The 22,910-nt window shown below is 38.6% G+C and overlaps 1 protein-coding gene across 1 annotated transcript; it reads right to left on the minus strand.

Moving 5' to 3' along the window:
• Positions 1 to 393: 393 nt before the first annotated feature.
• Positions 394 to 10,221, minus strand: LOC121360798 (cysteine-rich venom protein kaouthin-2-like). The gene is made up of 8 exons (XM_041480880.1): positions 10,182 to 10,221; positions 7,123 to 7,184; positions 5,687 to 5,806; positions 5,128 to 5,215; positions 3,803 to 3,948; positions 2,972 to 3,066; positions 1,282 to 1,370; positions 394 to 587 (listed from the first exon to the last, which is right to left on the minus strand). Exons 2-8 carry the CDS (start codon positions 7,180 to 7,182, stop codon positions 577 to 579), a joined length of 609 nt encoding a protein of 202 aa, XP_041336814.1. The 5' UTR covers positions 7,183 to 7,184; positions 10,182 to 10,221; the 3' UTR covers positions 394 to 576.
• Positions 10,222 to 22,910: the final 12,689 nt, after the last annotated feature.

Here is a 22,910-nt window from a genome sequence, read left to right on the forward strand (position 1 = left end):
CTAAACCAGAATAGATCTACAGGAAACTGGTCTGCTCTCCTAATTTCTTTTAAGAATTACATATTTCAAGCAATTCTGTTTATCTTCTGGTCCTGTTAACAGTACAATAGTTTAAATTTTCAATCAAGTTAAAAGTAGTTACATGACCAAGCACTATCCATCTATGCCAAGAACATAACAAACATATGGAACCACAGACCTTTAAAAAATGTTTATTTGATAATATTTTGGGAAAAGAAAGATGAGAAAAGCTAATAATTAAATATATCTGGCAAACAAACAACAATTTTAAATTAAGATTTCTACCATGCTCTAGACCATTATATAAATAGAATATTTACATCATCCTACAGATCTTTCTTGTGTGAGTCAGTGTACTGAAGCCAGTCCTTCTGCATATGTTGGAGAGGCAGGATGTTTGTGGAAGAATTCATTAAGGAGATGGATGTCCAAGAAGGTAAAAATTGAGCCTGTCCTTTTATCCCAGTTTTGCATTCACAGGAGCAGACTTGATGAAGCTCTGGGTACATCCTGGACACTTTACCAGCAATGTTGGAAAAAAGCATCTTCAAACTTTCAAGGCTTGGCTGAAAATTATTTGAAACACAAAATTAATCATGAGTGGGAAGTGAAAATCCGCATCATGTCCTTTCAGAATAATTTTTCAACAACAATATTTCCTCTCTAATGTTTTCTTCTCTGTTGCCATTTATGCCCCAGCACCATCCAAACCACTACTTTGAGCACACACAGAAAATAAGTGGCTTTCTCAAGGAGATTTCTTACTTATCCATAAAGGTGTTTTAAAGCTTTCTTTATGCTACAGCCTGTGATGAGAATTTGGTTAATTCAATAACAGAAGATATGAATTAAATCTTGCATTGTGAGACTCAGCCCATATGTTTTTATTTCCTATCAGAATTCTAAAAAGTCAGGTTTGCCACTTGCTCATATCAAGTGTGTTGCTACTTCCATTTGAACTGCCACCATTGTTTAAAGGATGAAAAAAAAAAAAAAAAAAAAAAAAAAGCAAAGCAGTCCCCTCCTTCCCTAGAATTTCTTAGGTTCAAGGATGAGATTTATCTCTCCTGGGCATGGAAAAGTGTCATCTCACCTAGGAAAAGCAGACAGCACGGTGAAATGTGATTCTTTGATAGTGCTTTTGGCCTAGTATTTCAGCAAATATTTTTTTTAAATCAGTTTGCATAAATGAATTGTTGTTTAGGGGTTTTTTTAAGCATCAACTTTACCCATGTCACAATTAAAATGCTTGGAACTTACTGCATAATCCATCCTCACAAGCACTGGGGCAATCCCCACAGGGCTCTCCTTCCTTGTAGGGTGTCTTCATTGATCTTATTAGGTTTCCCCTGAAACATCAATGTTACCAACATCAGCCATGAAGTCACTACACCTTATCTGAGAGGAAAACTAAATTATAAAGATGTTTAGATTTACATTAGGTTACCTATGTAACTTAAGGTTACATTTATGCTTGGTCCTTGGTTATGTCAATTTTTTGCATGTGTGCTGGGTTTATTTGGAAATGCTTTGGCAGTGGGCAGAGAGGGGGAGGAATTTGCAGGGGTGGCTTTTTTGAGAAGACACCAGAGACTCTCTCTGTTCCAGACAGGGCCAGTGCTGGCCAGCTCCAAGTTGGACCCATGTGATGGTGATTGTGCCTCTGTGGTAACACATTCAATGGAGGATAAATTCTGCATGCAACGGCAACCAGAAGAAAGGAGTGAGAATATGTGAGAGAAATCACTCTGCAGACACCCAGGCCAGTGCAGAAGGAGAGGCAGGAGGTGCCCCAGGCACCTGAACTGAGGTTCCCTGGCGCAGCCCATGGAGAGGCAGCTGCGCCCCTGCAGCCCATGGATGTCCATGGGGATGCAAAGATCCACCTGCAACCTGTGGAGGACCCCCCACTGGAGCAGGAGGATGCCTGAAGGAGGCTGTGATCCCATGGGAAGCCCTCACTGGATCAGGCTCCTGACTGGACTTGTGACCCTGTGGGGGACACACATTGCAGCAGCCCAGCCCTGAGGGAATGAAAGCATGGAAGGAATCCATGCTGGAGCAGTTTAGGAGGAACTGCAGCCTGTGGGAAGGACCCGTGCTGAAGTTCATGGAGGTCTCTCTCCAGTGAGAAGGACCCACAATGGAGAGGGGGAAGAGCAAGGGGAGGAAGGAGTGGCAGAAATGGCACATGATGAACTGACCAGAGCCCCCAGTCCATCCCATTGTCCTGCTGAGGGAGAGGTGGCAGAGAAAATCAGGAGTCCAGCTTGGGAAGAAGGTGATGGCTGGTAGAAGGCACTTTAGGTTTGGTTTTACTTCTTATTTTCCTAGTCTAATTTGATTAGTCACAAATGAAGTTAATTTTCCCAAGTCTCTTTTTTCCATGACAGTAATTGGTAATGAAATCCCCTGACCTCATCCTCACTCATGAACTTTTTGCCATATTTTTTAATTACTCCATCCTGTTGAGAAGAGTCAGAGAGGATGAGTGAGCTACTGAGGGTCAGTCAAGTTCAACCCACAACAAGGTATTGTGAATGTAGAAATTAATTTTAGGCACTATATGAAATCATCACTTTACCTTAACATTCCCGTTAAAGTATTTTGGTATTAATTATAGTCTTCACTGTACTGTACATACTGGTATGCCTTTCTGAACTGACATTTCAAGTAGAATGTGCAAAATATTTATTTCTAATTAACTATTATGAAAATTAGGATATTTAGGCAAGTGACATTTAATCTGAAAATTGGTGTCCCTTTTATATATTTTATACCTTTCCTTGTTTGACAACTCTTCTCATGAGTGTGTTTCTGTCCTTTCTATTCCTAATACAGTCTTCCAACCTGTTTCTCAGGTATTGGTGATGTGCCCTGATACAAATATCTCTAGCTCCTGACTAATTTTGATAATGTAACATGTACCAAAATCAGAATCAATACGTACGCGGGGCAGTACTGGCAGACATAAAAGTAACTGTACGTAGTGTTGCTGCAGAAAGAGAAACCACATCCAACTTTATAAGAATTGTGCCAAACCATCTGTAGGTATAAGAATAAATATCATGAGAGTATGAAAAATACGCATTTAAAAGTCATTTAAATACAATATGCATCACAGAAATGTGCAATGATGTTAAGTCACTTTATTTACCCTTTATAGTAAAAATATGAGCCCCATGTTACTGAAAATCTGCTTTCACCCTTATTCAACCAAAGAATATTGGGAATATAACAATTATAATTCAAGACACATGTTTATAAAATTTTTAATTTTGCTTTTATGCCTGCATTCAATTGAGACTGTTAATGTAGGAATGATGATGTAAAATTCTGTATCCTGTGTTTTATGCAGGTACGGTGGAAGTTTAGGATAAACCATTGTCCAGCTCCTCTGAGTCAAAAGAACTCTGTTGACTGCAACAAACCTATTTATATTTCCTTGCTGACACTTTAATAACCCTGTTTTCCAGCATCTAGGCAATTCTCAGGTGTTAAACATGTAAGTGGTTTCTTCCTGAAGTCTTAAAATACCAGCATCTTTACTCTTTACTCCTGCATACGCTTAGACTATTATTTTCATTTTAATTTTGTTACTTTACCTATTATTTTCATTCTAATTCTGTTCCTTTGAAAGTTTTCATCTTGTTTTGTCAGAATAACTCTCATGTCTCCATTGTATTTGATTCCTTTAAAGATGAGAGGGTAAAACTTGCTTATCTAACATCTATTTGTTCAGCCTGAAATATAAATATATATACATTAAAAATACATCTACCTGAGTGTAATGGCCAAACATAGCACCTTTTGGTTTTGCCCCAATTCCATATTCAAAATTTTTCTCCTCATTGTACCAGGCCTGAAGAACATCTGACCATGAGGACGGGGCAGAGGACATGAAAAGATTTTCACCACATAGTACATCTGAAAAAAGAATGGTGCTGAGAAATGCATAGAGAATAATCACATGAGAAAAAAAAAAAAAAAAAAACCAACAAAACAAACCAGCAAAAGGTGGGATGATTTCCACAGAAATTCTCATTCTAAATGGGGCAGCAGGATGTAGTTTTTTTTTTTCCAGTTGAGTGACATGACCCTTTGTAAATACTGAAGGTGTCACTTGGCCAGTTTGCAGCATGGCCTGTTTGGCTGGTGGTTGGTTGTTACAGACATTCTACATGACTGCAGGAACACCTGCACAGGTGCATCACAGGTTCATGTCTGTAATGTTGCTATTTGGAAGTTGCCAACACAATCATTACCCAGGTCACAGCCCAGTAATCTTGGGAAAATCCCAGTAATCCAAATTTTACGCATGGCACACAAGAAAATGCCTATACTGCCCTTATCTACTGCTTTTATTCAGGTCTAACCCCACTGCATTGGACCTCAAATGGGATTCACCCTCGCAAAAAACAGAGGATTTGGATTTTAAGAAAAAATATTGACAGGACTGTCCACATCTTAGATATGCTGTGGGTAGAAGTCAATCAACAACATTAACTGTTAACATGGTACAGCTGTAAATAAGATATGCTGTGGGTAGAAGTCAATCAACAACACACTGGGCTGTTAACATGGTACAGCTGTAAATTCAATATCCAGCCACTGACTGAAGTGTTAATCTGAACCTCAAAGACAGTTTTAGGTTGCAATTTGCCAGGGGATTTAAAAACTCTAAGTCTCGTCTGAGAAACTATGCTTAACACCACCAGCCAGTTTTACACCTTTGCCTTTTGCCCCTTTCTTCCCACACATTTCAAACCAGCACAGGTAAACTGGTTTCTGCACTTAGCTGGCTCTAGATCTCTAGATTTTCTTTTTTCTGATGGATATTTTAGGAGAATATGCTTTATCAGTATGATTTAATTTTTTCATCTGCTGTAGAAATGGGATATACCTATGTAAAACTGGGATGGGAATGGGATTGAATTTTTCTCACTCACTGGGCAGATTCCTACCTAGAAATTTCCCTTTGTAACACAAAAAAAACAATCAATATGGAATTAAAATTTCATCTAATTTTTCCTCAACAAGCAAAACCCCAAACTGGCCATATCAATAATGTGTGATGTTGTTCAGTTCCACTCATGCTGCACTTACTGGTTCTCCTCAGATTAGGAGGACTGTGCCTTAAAGTACATTGATTGGCCCAATTTTGAGCATTCTCTGCAGCTGCAGGACACCATTCCTTAACAAAAGAAGAAAATATCTGTCACATACCCATGAATAACCCCTCATAAAGGAACAATATTTAGAAATTACATTTAAATAAGAAAAACGTCAAACGCAAAATCCTTTTCATCCCATTTTTTGAGGGGAGAGGGAGGTAGGAGCAAAGTTACTGTGCACCAAGGGAAGAAAAACTGACAAGCCTGATGAAGAATGCATCAGAAAGAAATTAATTATGCTATGGATCTTTCTTCCCCTTTTAATTTACTTCAAAAGAGACGTTACTGTTGATACACCACCAAACTTTCCAGGTTTTTTTTCTTCCACCTGCCCAGCCTTATGTTTCTCTTGATGCTGGCTGTGCTCAATCCTTAGGAGAGGTCTGGAGAAGGAATTTGTGGCTAAGTAAAATAATGTAACCCTGCATACAGTCCTGTATCTCTCATAGAGTCCACCACTCATTAAAATAGAATTACAGCACACAACTTACCATCTTCATCATGTTGCTGGCAGTTGGTTTTACTCCTCTCCTGAGGGCATTATGTCTGTCAACAATCAACTTTTGCTGCTCTGCTCTGCTGCTTGACAGAGCACTGAGAGCTGCAGTTTCCTAAATTAAAAAAAAAAAAAAAAGCTGTATTTCTGTTTTATTTGAATGTTACTAAACCCTGCATCCTGTGTAGGAAATATTAAAATACCAAAATTTTATATCAACCAAGGAGATAATCCCAGTGGGGGAGGAAGGACTTTGGTCCTCTTTGTCTCCTAAGTGTCTCCAGGGGTGCTTCTATGTGGAGCAACATTTCAGTGGTCCCACAGTGTAGAGCTCAGCAGTAATAACACAGATTCCTGTATTGTATCTCCCAACCCTTTGTGGAGGACTGAGATATCCTGGAATGCCTCTGTGCCTGTAGACTCATACATTTAGGCAACAGAACCAGACTCATTTGCCAATATTATAATTTCTTAATGAGGTCATGTGGAAAGAGGATCTAAAAATCATCAGAATGTACGAATTGTGTTTATGATGTGTTTCTATTCTGTCTAGTTTTAAACATCCTTATCAATGTCTTTCTATTGAAGAAATCTGTTGTTTAATCTCAGGGCTCTCGTGGTACTTCATCAGGACATCCCACTGAACAGAAAATGTTTATACCTTTCATGCCATAGATTTTCTTCCAATTCTGTCACAACTGATAAAATTTCTCATCCTTTTCACATGTTCTCTAATTAAAAAATAGCCATGTGAGGAACTCAGCCTCCTCTTTACATCCATTCTCAACTAGTCTAGACTGCAGCATTGAGAGGAGAAATTGAAGAATTAGGGGGAAATGTAGTCAAGCCATAGGTCACATCCAATGTTTCTGATGCAGAAGTAACAAACTTCAGACTAAGTTTGGATTGGGAGGAACCACTCTGCGTGTGCATTCAGGGTGTTAATTTAGCTCTTTGAGGGAAATGAGGGATATGGGCTGAGTGGATGGGACTGTGAGCAAAGAGAAAGGTAATACCTCAGGACCTGTACGACAAGAAAGGAAGAGAAGTAAGTAAATTATATCTGTAAACCTATGTGGAATTAATGTGAAAAGTGCTTGATCTTTAGGAGGTCCAGATTATTGGATTTGTGTATGGAAACTTCTGGAAAATACAGTTATCTCTGACCCAACTTACAAGTAATGCTGAATCTTTAGATTTTTTTTGTGCAAATGTGGAACCAGACAACAGCTTTGAAATGAAGCAGACTTCAAGAATAAACACTTTCCAGATCCTATATCTATTACTTCAAGAATAAATGCTTTCCAGATCCTAAATATCTCCAGACTCTTTCTGCATATGTTTGGTGTGCATGGGAAAAGCCATATTCAGTTGGTCTACGAGTGCCTCAGGGCCCACCCAAATTTTACAAATAAGAGATAGGTATTCTACCTGTCCAGTGGATGGGGGCAGCACAGCTGTGAGACACAGGAACACCACTGCCAGAATCATCTCTGAAAAGGTGAGAATGAGGAATTAATTTTCTTTTTACAGAGCTTTCATTTCTCTGAATACAAAATACAAGTTTCTCCTGTGTTTGCTGGCTTTTTTTCAAGTTCCTTCCTTCCTTCCTTCCTTCCTTCCTTCCTTCCTTCCTTCCTTCCTTCCTTCCTTCCTTCCTTCCTTCCTTCCCTCCCATTCATTTTTAGAACTAAAATAATAAAATTTATTCTCTTTTTTAATTTCCAAATTTCTATGAATCAACTGCTTTTTACATCTCATACTTCCTGCTGTAGCCCTGATGGAATATCTCCACAGGTATTCACAGGAATTTTTTCTGCCCTTCCTGCAGGAAGCCTATTGCTCATTTTCAAACTGCAGAATGGGATGGGATGCTGCTCTTAGCCTGTTCCTGTGTCTATGTGAATCTGAAAACTCCCCTGCTCCTCTTTGCCTGCTCTGACTGGAGTGCTTTGGTTGAAAGGGGAATTGGACACTGAGTCCATCATCTCTACAGTCAGGTGTGGGAGTCAAAATCCAAAACCTGCTCAAAGCTTGATGACCAGCACTATGAAATCTTTCGTGTGAGCTGGGGCAGAACTGGGAAAGACCTGTTTCAGGAAGATTTTTTTTTGTTTTGTTTTATTTGTTTTGAGGCAAGTCTTGATTATATTACAAGTAATAAGAAATGCCAACAGAAATTAGAGCCCTCTCTAACAGTGTGATTCTTGATATTTCCTATGCAGGGCCAGGACTAGGACTCTGATGGTCCTTGTGGATCAACTCAGGTTACTCTACAAATATCTGATTCTAATTGAAGAAGCATCCACCAGACCCTGGACTCCCTGGACTTGCCTGGGAGGCTCAAAATACCACTCCAGCGACCAAGCAGGTCACTACAAAGTTCAGGTATCTGCAATCAGTCACACGAGTTACATTTAGCTTGTTTCTGCTCACCTACCTCTGGCAGGCAAGCAGGTGACTAGAGTGGAATTTACTTGTTCTGGCAATTTTCCCAGCCTCCCACTCCGAGGGAATTTATGGGCACATTACCACAGAGGTGTATTATTAGCTTACCTTGTTTGGTTTTGAGGGGCTGCTGATTTTAGTTTTAAATTATTCTTGGGGAGAGGCCAGTTGGGTTTGCTGTTCCTTTCATATTCAGCAAAACCCCTTTGCCTTGAGGCAACCAGTTTATATAAAACACTGAGTGCTCTGGAGAATGCTGGTACTTGAGGAGAACAAGTGGTTAAGAAAAACTATTATTTTCCAGGTGTTACAGCAAGGCCCCAGTTCTTCACCAGCCTCTCACCTTGCTCTGGGGGTGACCCACAATGCCCAGCCTTAGGCAGGGATGCTGCTCCAGCTCTGCTAAACAACAAAGCCCATGGACTGTGACTATGGGCAGCTGGAGCTCAGAGGCCAAAAAACTGGAAAGACTGGTCACATCTGTCCAATTAAACTCTCACACCCTTCAAAATAGGGTGGCTTATTCCAAGCACTTGTATTGGAGGGAAGATCTAGTTGATCCAGGGGAAAACATATGGATATTTAACAGAATAAGTCATTGATCTCCTGTTCTTAGTATTGCTTTATGTCCCTTACTTTTAATTTTGACATCACCTCTGCCTCCTTGAAGTGCTTTAGAATCACAGAATGTTTTTCTTATTAACTTCTCTAACTCGTATTTCTCAGAGCTGTTACAAAACTTTGCATTTTGTCTGACTTAGGTGTTTAGCAACAAAAGGTTATACTCCCAATATCATAGAAAATATGCTTTTCACTTATTTACCAATTAGAAAGTAAATAGAATTTGGGCTATTTTTATCTGTACTCAAGTTACAAGCAAAAGTATGTCTTTTGAGTGCAAAATATGATGAGATGCAAGTAGAAAGCAACACTTTTTGCACATAAAGCATATATTAAAGGAAAAAATTCTTCACTGAAATGATGAAGCTTTCTAGTTTGCAAACGAAGCTGAAGAAGCTGACTTAGAGACACGGACAAAGTATTCATTCACGGTAATATTTTCTATGAATTAACTTACAATTAAATATAATTGGTAACTTAATACATGATACAAGTTTCAAAATGCCATTGGAATGCTTTTTAAGACCCAGTGGGTTTCCCACTCCAAGATATTAACATACTTTTGGCAATCCCACTGATTTCAACCAAATGCTTACAGTTTATGAGATGTAAATTTAATTGCTCTGCATTAATTTCTAGGCACCGGTCCTAAAATCAGTCTCTCTCTCCCCCTCCCTGCTCCCCCTCAATCAAACATAAATCAGGACATGTGCCAAGTCTTACTGACTTTCCTGCAAATCCATCTGTATACCGGGATCTGCCACTGAAAGATGGTGCTTTAGCATCCCTAGTTTGTATGAGTTTGGCAAACTCATAAGAATATATTTTTCCCGTGTCTCCTTCTAAAATAAAAAATAAAAAGGTGTATCCTGAATTATTCATTTAATTGGATAACCATTACAAAAAAAAAAAATCCCAATTATTTTTTTGTTATCCTTGAAAAAAACCTGAAATAGAATAAAGTTTCTGTCATTGCACTTGTACAGCGTTACTGCACAAAGGTTACTTAGCAGCCACTTTGCAGAAGAGGAGTCAATTAAGCAAGGTGATAATTTTCCCACTCTGAAAATAGGTGGTGATAGAAACATGAACCAATAGAACTTACTAAGCTGAATGTATATACTATTCAATATGTTTGACTATCTCTCTGTCCCTTTCTCTACGTACAAATAATTTACTAAGATGCTGCTTTCTTGATACAGGTGGATTTTCTGGTATTTTTGATTGTTCATCCATTTTCTCTACCTTTTTGTTTTAGCTTGTGTTACACTATTCCATATTTAATCCTTATTTTTCACTGAAAAAAATCTTCTTCTGTGACTGTCCTAAATTTTTCAAGAAGTCTTCTGATGATAGGTTGTATTTCAATGCATGAAAAAAAATCACAATAATTTAAGCCAATGAATCAAGGCGAATCTTACCTTTTGTTTCCACCAGGATCAGAAGTTTCTTCTGTCCTTCATCAGGTAGTTGTGTAATTGGCTGGAATTCTTTACTGGAGGATGATTTATAGCTCTCCTGTTTCCTGATAGGACAGGTGATTCAACGTCACAGGTATTACAAAATTCACTTAGTGACCAGATAGAACAGCATATTTTTCAAGCTTAAATTCATCCAAAAAGGAGGTTGTTTGCTTGTCTTTAGTTTTAATTTCCTCTTACTTCTTGTACTGGAATAGGTGGAATACTCTGAAATTATTTTTGGATGTATTACATCTTAAATTTGAAATTTGCAGTCAGTGGGGAGGCCAGGTACAACGCTCTCTGCTAATGATTGACACATCCAGTTGTAGTAACATTTGATCCTAATCTCCAGCAATGCAAATAAACTCAGCTAGTTAGCTACTGAGTTGTTTATTACTATTATTATTATTATTATTATTATTATTATTACTATTATTAAACAATGCCTCCAGACTGACATTGTTGTAACCAAGATGGAATCTTGCCCATTGATTTTTTTCCATGGGAGTTTAAAAAACCTTGGGCCAAGTTCCTGTTCATTCTGTGGCTTCTTTATATTGGTCCTATAGTGTAAAAGCCAAAAAAGAAGACAATTCTGTAATTTATATTTTTAATCAATATTGGATAAGGATTGAAAGATTACCATGTGCACTAACATTAAAACACGTATTTGTTCTTGCATTTCTGGGTACATGGGGTGAGATGGGATGGATGGGAACACTGCCAGATCAGAAGGGCTTTTGTGTGTGCACTGACTGCTTGTGTCCATGTTCAATCTCCAGTAATTGCTGACCAGAGCAGCTGTCATTTTCTGCTTTTATATCAAATGTTGCTGTTTTTCTATTTAAATTCAGATCTCCCCTCTTCCTAGTTACTCAGCTCCTCCCTGAGAGCTCATGTTGTGCCTTCAGAACAGGCCTTAGCTTTTCCACACCTGGGAAAGCAGCACCCTGGCTCTGCCAGATGAAATGACTGTGGGGTGGTTGATGGTTTGTAATTATGTGGAGAGAAACACACCGTCAGCAAGTTTGGGGCTGACACCAAACTGCAGGGAGCAGTCCACATGCTGGATAAAAAGGCTATCATTCAGATGAATCTCAGAAAGCTGGAGCTGTGATTTGACAGAAAAGGTCTGAAAGCAAGCAATTGAGAGACACCAATTGTCAAGGGAGCAACTCAACAAAAATACATTAGGGGCTGGACTTGATCATAGAGTGGTTTGGGTTGGAAGAGACATTAGAGATCATTTACTTCCAAGCCTCCCACCATGGGCAGGGATGAGAGGTCTATCCCAATGTAAATGGTTCTATGAGAAGTTGTGCAAGAGTCACCATGAACAATGAACTGCACTGGATTGGCCACTGCATGGTGCACGAACTGAAAATAGTGATTAAGCCCACTTTTGAGCAATCCTGAAATGTTGTTGGGTCTGCTGTGCCCAGTTTTAGAGTCCCCAGTACAAGAAAGGCTTCAGCAGAGTAAGCCCAGCAGAGGGCTACAGTGTTGGAAAGGGATGAGGCAAAGATTGACTCTTTTACAATACAGACTTGAGGCTGAACATGGTGTTGGACCAGATGAGCTTCAGAGATCCTGTGCAACCAAAACTGTTCTAAGGTTGTGTGATTTTTATGTTGCTTACACTGGAGAGGAACAAAGTGAGACTTTGTTTTATTTGTTGACAGATACAACAGTTCAACGCATTACAGTGGGAACCTCTAATTGCTGTATGAGAAAACAAGTGTTATTAGCATAATCATTACAACCATTACTAATGAAAAGCTCTACGCATGAGATCAGTGAGCAATGGATCATAAGGTAAAGAATATATCCTGTTATGTTTGTCAGTCATCTCTCTGCCTAACGTACACTGAGACCCTGTGAATCAGCTCCCCACTCAAGTGTAAGAGCTGCCTATAAACCCGAGAAAATTATTCAGAACAACAACCTATCCCCAACAACATTTCTGCGAATATTCTGTCATGACACCTCATAAGTTGTTCCCATAGTTTATTTTCATAGAATCACAGAACATCTCAGGTTGGAAGGGACCTCTAAAGATCATTCCTCCAGCCTGTTGAGGTCCCTATGAACAGCAGCTCAACCACCTGCTGTAGGAGCCCCTCCTTTCAGGTTTGTATCACCTGCAAATTGGCTGATTATCAAACCTTACTTCTCTAGCAAATCCCATTAAGTCTTAGGCATTTATAGGGACTCTTTATGCCTGGCATTGCTAATAAGAATACAATTCCTTGTCTTTAAATTTTCATGCCAGCTCCATCTCATTAGTCATAAGCTACTGTTTCCATTTTTCAGATATGTAGAGCCCCTCTTTGTCTCCTGACATTCATCTTTCACCCAGTTTTCAGATTTTGACCATGACTCCTTCAGTGCCTGGTGATGAATTTAACCTGTTAATCTTCAACATCTTTAGTTTTGTTATGGGAAAGTGATCAATAAACATTTGCAGTTTCTTCTGTATTTTCTTTGTTTTGTTGCCTACAAAAATATTTCAATGCAGTAAACTAGATCTAGTTTGTGGGTATTGTCATATATACAGATCAAACCTATTTTTTTTTAAATTTCCTCCATTTACTATTCCTATTTATTTGTACCCTTCTTTTATTTTGTACCCAGCCATCCAATATGTAGGAGAAAAAGCATCTGCTCCTTATTTCTAGAGCACCTTCTAGAGTTCCCAGAGTAGGTTCCCAGAGCCTATCACAGCAAGAACAAAAAAACATTAATAAACTATATAAAGAATTGAGATTCCTCTATCTTTAGATTTCCAAATGATACATATCTAACACAATATTGGTGTGCAGATTTTCTCAATATTCAATAGACACAGACACTTTTCTCTTTTCCTGTCTTAGACTCCCATCTTAGTAAATTAACTTCTCAAAGAATTGTTCTGTTCTTGTTGGCCACACAGGGACCCTGACTTAGAATAAATGTCACAAAAGCCTCTGAAACTCCACTCTGCCAAGTTATTTTTTTTATGTGGGAGGCCGTCTCCAGATATCTAGATGCTCCTGGTATTTTTGGCTTCGTGGTTGAAAGGAGAGAATTAGAGGTAGAAGAAATTAGCTTTTTTCCAGTGAAGGAAAAAATAATTGTTGTCATAGGTTAGGATTAAGCTAAACTAAATTTATCAATCTAAAAATTATTTTTAAGTCTTTAAAATGGTGGGTAACCTCCAGGTTCATCTTAGAGACAAACCTTGGGTGACATCCCTGCTCACTGAATAAAGCAGGGACCTGAATTAAAGATGTCAAAACATCTGAGATATTTTACCTTCACAAAGCATTTCAGATATTTTACCTGTGTTCTTTCTGTTCCTCAGTCCTAAATGGGTGGAGTTTTCTCATTTTCTTTCCACCACAAACTGAAAACCCAGATGCTCAGCTGGAGTTCCATTCCTGTTACACAAATGGAATGGTCAATACATTTATTGCTGTTAAGACTTTCTTGGCAGTTTTCCCACTGGAATTTGAGATATAATCAGCCACATTCTTTTCTCATATTCCATATGATAAGAATTTTCTCAATTATTAGAGCGTATAATTTTTTTATTAGCCTGAACAAAAGTGTGTTTTTTTCCTATGTATCATCTGCATTTATCTCAGGGAGGTAATTCAGTGCAGCCTCAGATTACATGGCTTGATAAATATTTTGAGTCCATTACAGAAATTCCAAATTATATTAATAATCCTTAAAGAAACTTAATGCCTTGACTTTTATTTCTACCTCAGTTTTTGGTTTCCCAGGGCTTTAATTCTCAAAGGAAACTGATGGACACACTGTGACATAAGCACAACCTTTGGAAAACAGCAGCCTGGAGGTTCCACTCTCTATCTAGTATATCTAGTGTTTCTCTAGGAATAGACAGATTGCAAAGTCCATCACTGAGGTTTGGTGCTTCCATCCTAAAAATTACACTGGTTCTTTCAAGAGTCAATGGCTCTTTCATCCCTACCTTCAGCTGAGGGCACAGACCCCAGGCTCTTCTGTAGCTCTTCCCAGAGCCAGTAACTCTAAGCTAGCAGGACTCTGAGGAAGATTAATTTTTAAATATTTTCAGATTTCTGCCATAGCAAATGCATTTAGCAACAGTGCATTTATTTAGAAGGATTCTGTTTCAAGGATTGACTCGACCAGGCAATCACAAGAGAAATGCAGCTAAAACTGTAATTAAATTTGCATAATTTATCTGAAAGAAGTGTCTCTGTGTTTAGGGTGAGATGTTGTTTGCCACTATCTTAGCAGTATAGCAAGGCTGTGTAACATCCTTATACCATACCACACTTTTCTATAATGTCTCCTTTAGATCCTTGGTACAGTTAATTCCCACCATGCCTGCTGTTACCAATTCTGGTTTTAAAATGTCAAGAAGAAAATGTTAGATGTCATGGAAGGCAAGGTTTATGATAAGCGTTTTGTGCCTGGAAAAAAAAATAGAATGGAAGCATTCTGTGGATTTTTATAAATGCCTGATATACATTCCACACCCTTTTTTGTGCATGGATCATTGAAGTGCATCCCTGGAAAAGTTCCAAAATTCAGTTTCATCATTGATTGCTGCACTGGACTAGTGGAGTCCTTGTTTCTCGTCCTTCCAATGTGATTTTTCAGTCTTTAGCCTGATCAGACCCTGGGGTAGTCTAAAACAAGAGTCCTTACAGGAGCAGCAGTGTCTTGTGTTTAAGAGTAGTAATGTACATTATAAAGAAAATAGAATTATAGAATTATATTTCTAAAATTTACTCTGTTAAGGTATCTAAGTGGCAGAAAATTTTGTTGCCAAGCTGTATTTCTGTTTTTCTTTATTTCTGTGTGTGTTTATTTAACTCTCCTTGACTTGGAGAAGAAAATGCACTGGACAGGGGGAATTTTGTTCACAGTGGAAATCTGTTTTTCCCCAGTACTTGTAGTTCTCCAGGCTACTCCAGTTCTCTTCTGAACACATTTAGGTCCCCCTTAATGGCAGTGCAGAATTACACCTTGTAGCCTGTCACAGGAAGGGAAACCCACAAAATCTTTTTGATCTGCCTCCCACAAAAAGGTCTTGTCTTAACACCATGCACAGGAAATGTTCAAGCACAAATTTTCCACTGCTGGGGAGCTTAATGCTGATTTCTATGAATAATGTACTTCCAGTTTTATTGAGAAACCCCACAATATTTGAGACTAATTCCCTTTTATTCTAAGTTTGAAATCATATCCTGCTATCAAGTACCTGGACATAATCCCAAATGGCTTTGAAGTAATATTGTCATGCTAAACCCTATGCATATAAAGATAATAAAAGATAAACCTTCTGGTCAGGTATTCTATGTTAATAGACACACAAAGTGCAATAAACTTTATCAGCCTACAGATCTGAAGAACTTCTGTGTCAAAATTAAGTTGTGATTACAGTGTATAGAAGAAATAGAGATAATTCTACCAAATTGTGCATTTTGGGTTTTTTAATAAGTATTTGCAATCTATACTTTATATCTGTGGCCATATCCTACATTGATAGCTTATATAGTCACATCCTTGTTGAATCCACCTAAAATCAAATTTTACCAGGAAAGATGACAAGATATTTGGAAGGAAAGAATATTGCAAATATTCTTTTGCAATCAAAGACCACTTTTGCCATCAAGACCACTTTGTAAAGGTAATTTATGAACTTGAAATGGATTTAATTTAAACAACCATGGGCATCTACATTTTGAGAAGACTCCTTTCACAGACTTTGAAAATTAACAGGTATTTTTGGGATATGTTTCCTTTGATTCCAAAGTTAGTGTCTAAACAAAATCTTATGTTGTCCTAGACACACCTGTAATCCTAATATTATGATTATTGAATGGTCTTATTAAAGTCTCATATATTTTAAATTATTTTTATTTTAATTATTTGCATTTAACCTATGAATGAAAAGGATACAAAAAGCTCACCTTATTGGGCTAAACATGTAGCAGAAGCTGAGGAAATTTTGGTGAAGAAAGGGAATAACTTATGAACATCCCTGCAGAATTCATATTTTCTGTTCTCTTCAGAGAGAAATTCTGCAGCTCCTCTCTGGTTTGTGTGGTTTCTCAGGCTGGGGAAATACACGCTTTTAAAGACAAACTGAGAAAAGGTAGAATTCAGTCAGAGCATGGGGAAGAGAATACTAAATGCTAAATTGTGGAAGAGAAAGGAAACTCTATAATTACATGAAAGCTGAATTTGTGGAGATGAACTGGGCCTTCTTGGTGCTCATCACAAACAAAAATAAGAAGGAACAGAGAGGTGGAGAGAAGTGAGAAAGTTCAGCACTGTCAGGAGGAAACTGATTATGATCTCTCTGTCAAGAACCCTCAACGATTCTAAAAATTTCAGTGATAAATATATTTCTGGACGTATTTGATAAGAACCAATGGATGTGCCCACTCAAGTAATCTCAGAAAAGGGGAATTAATGCTGATTACAGGATGATATGGAAGGAAATAAGAGGAAAAGAGTTGGTTGTCACATGAAAGAAGGTTGTGGCTCAGTCACAGATGGAACTCAACTTCTGAACACAAAGCCAGGATTTGCTTTCACCTTTTCTTGAAAAAAATGTCATTATGGGGAACTGTGTGATGCGGATCTGTATGCTGAACATGCATCAGAAGGGTCTGAGCATCCTCTCTGGATATGTGCTCAGCATTAAGTGTAGAGAGCACTGAATAAGCTTGGATTATTTGCAAGACTCATAGAATCACAGAATTGATGTGATGTAAGCTGGAAAAGACCTCTCAGATCAACAACAAGCACTGCCAAGGCTACCACTGAACCATGTCCCACAGTGCCACATCTGCACATCTGTTAAACTCCTCTGGGCCTGGTGACCCCACAGCTTCTCTGGGCAGCCTGTCCCAATGCCTGACCACCCTTCTAATGAAGAAGTTTTTCCTAAAATCCTGTCCTACCCTCTTCTGGCACAATTTGAAACCATGTGCTCTTGTCCTGTTGCTGGTTACTTGGGAGAAGGAACCGACCCCCTCATGGCTGGAAAAGAAGGAACAAATGTCTCCATTCATGGAGCCATGTGCTCCCACTGCCTGGGAATGAGGGTATCTTGGATTGCACACCAGACTGCACTGCTCTGTGCCATCACTGGCTGACACTCCTCTGTGCTATTTGGGTGACAACTTGCAAGGTGGGGGTCTCCAAATGCTCAGGGAAGTTGGAAGTGCAGGCGCAAGAGAGGATTTTGTTGCTGAAACATGGACGTCTGTTGCCAATTTTGCTGTAGCATATTTGAGACATATGCATGGTACTAACAGGTATTGCACAGCACTTATGGGAGACTCCCCTTCTGGAGTGTCAGATGGAGGCAAGGTAGGACATTCTGCAGTACTTAAAATAACCCTAAATGTCTACATGGAGGTAAATGAATCACATTCCCATTATTTCATGTGTGGTAAGTCAAATTGCCTGGCCTCAGCTACGCTTCCAGCTCTGGGGATTTACCAGGCATTGTCTGCCAATTGCTTCCTTTTTCTGTTTGAGTATATCCAGGAGCTAGTTGTTCTGGTGTTTTTGCCTGCCTTCCTCTTTTTTTGGGGGGTACGTGATACTAAACAAGAAAGTTTGGGCAGCTGAGTTTAGCCCATTGTCTGATTTAGTCACTTTCGTTCAAATTTGATTTCATTTGTCTCCACTTCAGTGCCTGGCACTGTCTTGAGATGCTGTAAAATATTCTGCCTCAATATTAGCTACTGGTACAGAAAGTTTGAGCTTCCCATTGATGTTTTGCAATATCTGACAGCCCTGGGTGGCTGTCTCAGACTTGACAGGGCTTCTCAGAGAGCCAAGAATAACCCTCAGGGAGAGGAATGGACACTCAGCTGTCTAAATGGTAGCCATTTAGTCCACTTTAGGGCTCAGTGAAGATGAAATTCAGAACACTTCTATCAAATTTATATTTGACATGTTTTTTTCTCAATCTTAAAAAACGATGAGCCACCCACTGCTGGTGCCTATATTTGAATGGCAGGATTCAAATTCACACACCTAATTGTAAATGTCTACACTTGAGCAACATGTCCTGACTCCTGTAATCCCTGGCAGCAAAATTCAGTTTTCTACAGGCATCCAGAGACATTAGGAATACCTATGAATATTAGACATACTCATGTGGGCCATGGTTTTTGTTTAGATTTATAAATTACACTGAAAGAGTCCTGCAGCCCAGGGGACAAAAAATATCTCTCTCAGAGTCAAAAAAGAAATCAAGGAGTTTGTGTCCTCTGTGTACTCCAGACCAGATGCTTTATTAGGTGAGATTTTTAACAAAGAAAGCTTTTCAGGATCTGATCTCAGACTAGATCTACCTGGGATGTTTCCTTTGGTTTTCCTGAGTATTGCATTGTGTTTGCAGGGTGCTGAAGGAGAAGACAACATTATTTTGTTATTGTACATAGCCCAGAGAGGATATTTCACTTGGAGCACAAACTAACATGTTATCTGGAATGACCTTGCTTGATTGGGGAAATTGGAGCAGGTGACCCATTTGTGCCCCTTTCCAACCTCACCCATTGTGTCTGTGATTCTGTGAAAACCGTAAGATATGCCTTCTTTGTTTGCAAGATCTCAGACTTATATAGAAGCACTCTCTGTCTTGGGTTTTTTTGGGGGGGTTTGGTGTGTTCTGTTGTTTTCTCCATGCTTGGACATGAGCAGTAGCCACTGATGGCTGTTTCTCTCTCTATGTGTGCGCGTGTGTGTTTGTGAGCCCAATGCCATATTTGAAGTCTTTCACCTCATGCTTGTCTGACAGCTGACCAAGTACTGAAAGTGTCTGTCACAGACAGATTTTCAGTGCAGTTCACAGCTCACATAACAGAGGGAGAGGGGAGGGGAAAGACAGTTCACAAAATGTATGAGGAAACGTGTCGGGAAGATGCAGGATCTCTGTGCAGACAGAGTGTCTTTTGTCTCTCGGGCAGAATGACTCCCTGGCTCAAAGCCCACCGTGAAGCAAATAACAGAGCACATTCACTATGCCCTAATGTTGCTACATAACTGTGTATTTGGGACTTAAATTATAGACAAAGGTGTGCTCTTTCACTATTAATCTTTTTGTAATCTCGCTTGCTGTTGTCTCACCATTCAATAGGTTCTTTGTACTCACCAGACCTGCACATGCAGCCCAAAATTACCTTACTCAAAATAAGTTACAGTTGCACTGAAAAATGTTTCTTCATATTAATTTTCACTCCATTTAGAAAAGAACAAGGGTTTATTACTGATGAGAGTTATGCAAAACAGATGGTATTTTTCTTTTTTATATCAAAGGATAACATAACCATATTTAGGTATGAATGGTGAGATAATTTTTCAACAAAGTTTTCTTATTTTAAAGCCTGGCGTCTGGTCTAAGATAAACATATAGATATCCTGTAGTGATTAGACTGAAAAAGACACCATTAGGGCAGGATTTAACCCACTTGGACAACTAAAGACCAGACCTTCTGCTTTTGGAAATGCTTGCACTGCTACATTGATGGCAGAGCTCTTGGACACAAATGTCTGTCTTAAAAATCACTGAAGTAAAAGACCATAATTTCTTCTGAAGTCTCAAAATTTTGACTTTCTAATGAAATTTTTTCCTTCTACTTAGGTTTGGGGAGGCTTTGTTTGTTTGTTTGTACTTTTGTTTGTTTTTGTTAAACCCAGATGAAAGTCCTTTTTATAAAATTTTTTTCCTGAGTAATTAATTAAAACTTTGAACAAGGTTATGAAAGACTCTGTAAACAGAGAAACAAGGAAAAATCACATTCATATTAAATAGTCATGTCAACAATTTTTATAGTTATTTACAGGTAGAATGAAACATTTTTGCCATTTTTCTAATCACTCTTTGTACCATTTCCATGCCAGTCATGCCAGCACTGATAAATGACCTATTTTCTTCTGAGGTTCTTGACACTTTCTGCACTTAATTAGTTGCACAACCTTGTGTCATTCAGCTGCAATGTAACAGTGAATTATTTTAGGAATCAGTGGGTCTGCTCAGAAATAGTTCATAGTTTCAGTAAGATAAATCTCCATGAGATTTGATATGTCAAGGGGAGCTCACTTGGTGTTACAGTTCTTCCAGATGACTGATTTCTTAAATACCGAGCAAAATCTCAGGAATTGCCATTGATTCTGCATTGATTACCTCAATACCTCTGATTCTTGCAGGTATACAGGAAAAAATACACAAGGGAAAGGTGTTGTAAATCGAGGTGGGGCAAAGAGATGTGGAGGAAAAAAGGTCCCATCTCATGGTTTATGTATTGTGTGAAGCTTGTGAGGAAGAAAAATGAGATCTTCATCAGCATTAATATTGTGGAAGAGAGTAATTCCCTGCACTGATAAGGGAAAGGTTTAGTAGCAACAGAAATACATTGGTCATATATTGGTTTTCCTGAGGAAACTAGAGCACCATGACAATGACAGAGATCACAGGGACTGATATGAAGGATTTGCATTATTCTGCCTTTTTTCCACCCCTCTATTTCGTCCAGATATCTTGAGGAGAGATTGATTCACTTGATTCTCTTGCAGACTAGAGATGTTCACAGAGGATGAGATCTTCTGCTTTTGTTTGTTGTTTTATTTTTTTTTAACTTTATCTGCTTGAATAATTCCTGCATTTCTTCTCAACATTTTCTACTTTTCATTTTTTTCTGACTTTCTTACTGCCAGTCTGAAACAGCTTTAGTTACCCAGGATAACCTATTTGGCAGTGCCTGTTGGGGGCACACATATGGTCCATGATGGAAACCTTAGGTTTACGTTCTTGAAAATTTCCATACTCTGCTAACTTTTCAAGCTGTCCCCACCTCTGTTCTATGTAAATGCATGTCCTAAATCATGTCATTTCCAGATCAATGGAGCAACTGTCTTAGTGAAAATCCTCTTCTGCCAGTTGTTAAAGCATGCAACTCACTTAAAACAGAGAAGCTGATTTTCTGGGGACTGCTCAAATCATAAAATTAAATATTCCTTGCTGAGTGGGTTCACATTGAGTATGACTGTAGGCAATTAATATGAGTTTCCCAAATGACAGCCATTTTCTCTTAGTAGTTTATTCTTTTGTTGTTGTTGTTTGTTTTTGTCTCAGGAACAATTTCACTTGGGCAGACGAAGACAGGTTGCTATTGTGAATCTGCTGCAATGCTTCCAGGTATTCATAACATTGTTTGCATTGCTAAGTGCTGTGAGGGGAAAGTATCAAAGTTAAGGGATTATGCTCTGCTGAAGCTGATTAAACAGTTCCTCCAGTTTGAAGAATTGTGACAAATGAAAACCTCTTACACACAAACCCGAGTTATCCAGGTTGTCTGTTAATGAAACAGATGTCAGTTTGCTTAAGTTCCAGGCTTCCTTTTTTTTTCCTGCTCTTCAAGTCTTTGAATTTATGCCTGAGCAAAAGTTAGGAGTGTGCACTTGTGCAACATTTGTCTATATGGTACAAAAGTTCCTTAATTTGACTCCCCCAGAATTAAAAATAGGATATTTTATATATATTTAAAGACATTTTTGCAGAAATTGGATCACATTTCTTTGTTCTGGTTTTCATCTGATTCATAATTACTTCACTGAAATGCAAATATGCAGTAGTTCAGTAGAGGGGAGAATTGATCTGACCCAAATTAATCTTCTCACATTAAATTACCAATTTAACAGGTTCTTTAGGCTCCCCATGTAGTAGATGAAGAGAGATGGACAACTGCAAGAAGGCTCCACATCACTTCTTTGCAGATGTCTGAAAAGTAGGATAAAATATTCTCTGCAGTACATTCCTTTTATCCAGGGAAAATGAAAAGGCTACACAGGATCATCTCCAGAAATCTGCAGTTAGGCAATATACCTTGAATTTTCTTTAGGTGTTCAGAAACCTCGAAAACAAGACCTTGCAGATTCCCTGAGAATTCAATGGTGATTGAAAGCTGGAAGCAGCTTTGTAAAGGAGCATCTTTCTTCAGTTCTCTCAAGTGGTGTCAAGGCAAATAACATTGAGAAAAAAAAAGATTATGAGGGTCTAGCCATTTCAGTAAGGAATTAGATTGGCAAGGAGGTTTGGAAGGAATATATTTGTAGTTAATAGGCAGCAAAACTTAATAGCAAAGAAAGGCCGACTGGAAGATTATAATATGGCCACAGTGTAACTATAGAGGAAAGCAGACATAGTTTTTATAGATTTGGAAATAGTTTTTAATACAGATAATTTGCATTGTACCACAAGAACTAACCTCCTGTATCCCAATTGCATAGCACTCTTAAAGCAAGTGGTTTTCTATCAGTGATGCACTTACAGGAACCAGTACCATGTTTTCAGACACACGTGTGGTTTTACTTCCCAAAGTTCTGTTCTGACTAGATAACTTGTCAGAACAAAATATCTGCACCTGCTCCACCGAAATTGGCTCCTTTGACATTGCTTTTGTAGCAGTTTGACCCTACTTTTGTACCAGTGGTATAAGCCTACAGGAGCAATCACATTTGGGCAGTGGGAAGCCATTGCACTCCCAGACATATAATTTACCTCTTACCAGTTTTATTCCTTAAAGAGATATAAACTCACATATCTTCTGCATTTAAAAGACCATAACAGTACATTTCATCTCTGTTGATATATCAGGTAGTTCTTTATGCACTGAATATGAGGATATT

The sequence above is a fragment of the Pyrgilauda ruficollis genome, unplaced genomic scaffold (assembly GCF_017590135.1).
Source record: "Pyrgilauda ruficollis isolate IOZ18807 unplaced genomic scaffold, ASM1759013v1 scaffold54, whole genome shotgun sequence".
NCBI classification, from domain to species: domain Eukaryota; kingdom Metazoa; phylum Chordata; class Aves; order Passeriformes; family Passeridae; genus Pyrgilauda; species Pyrgilauda ruficollis.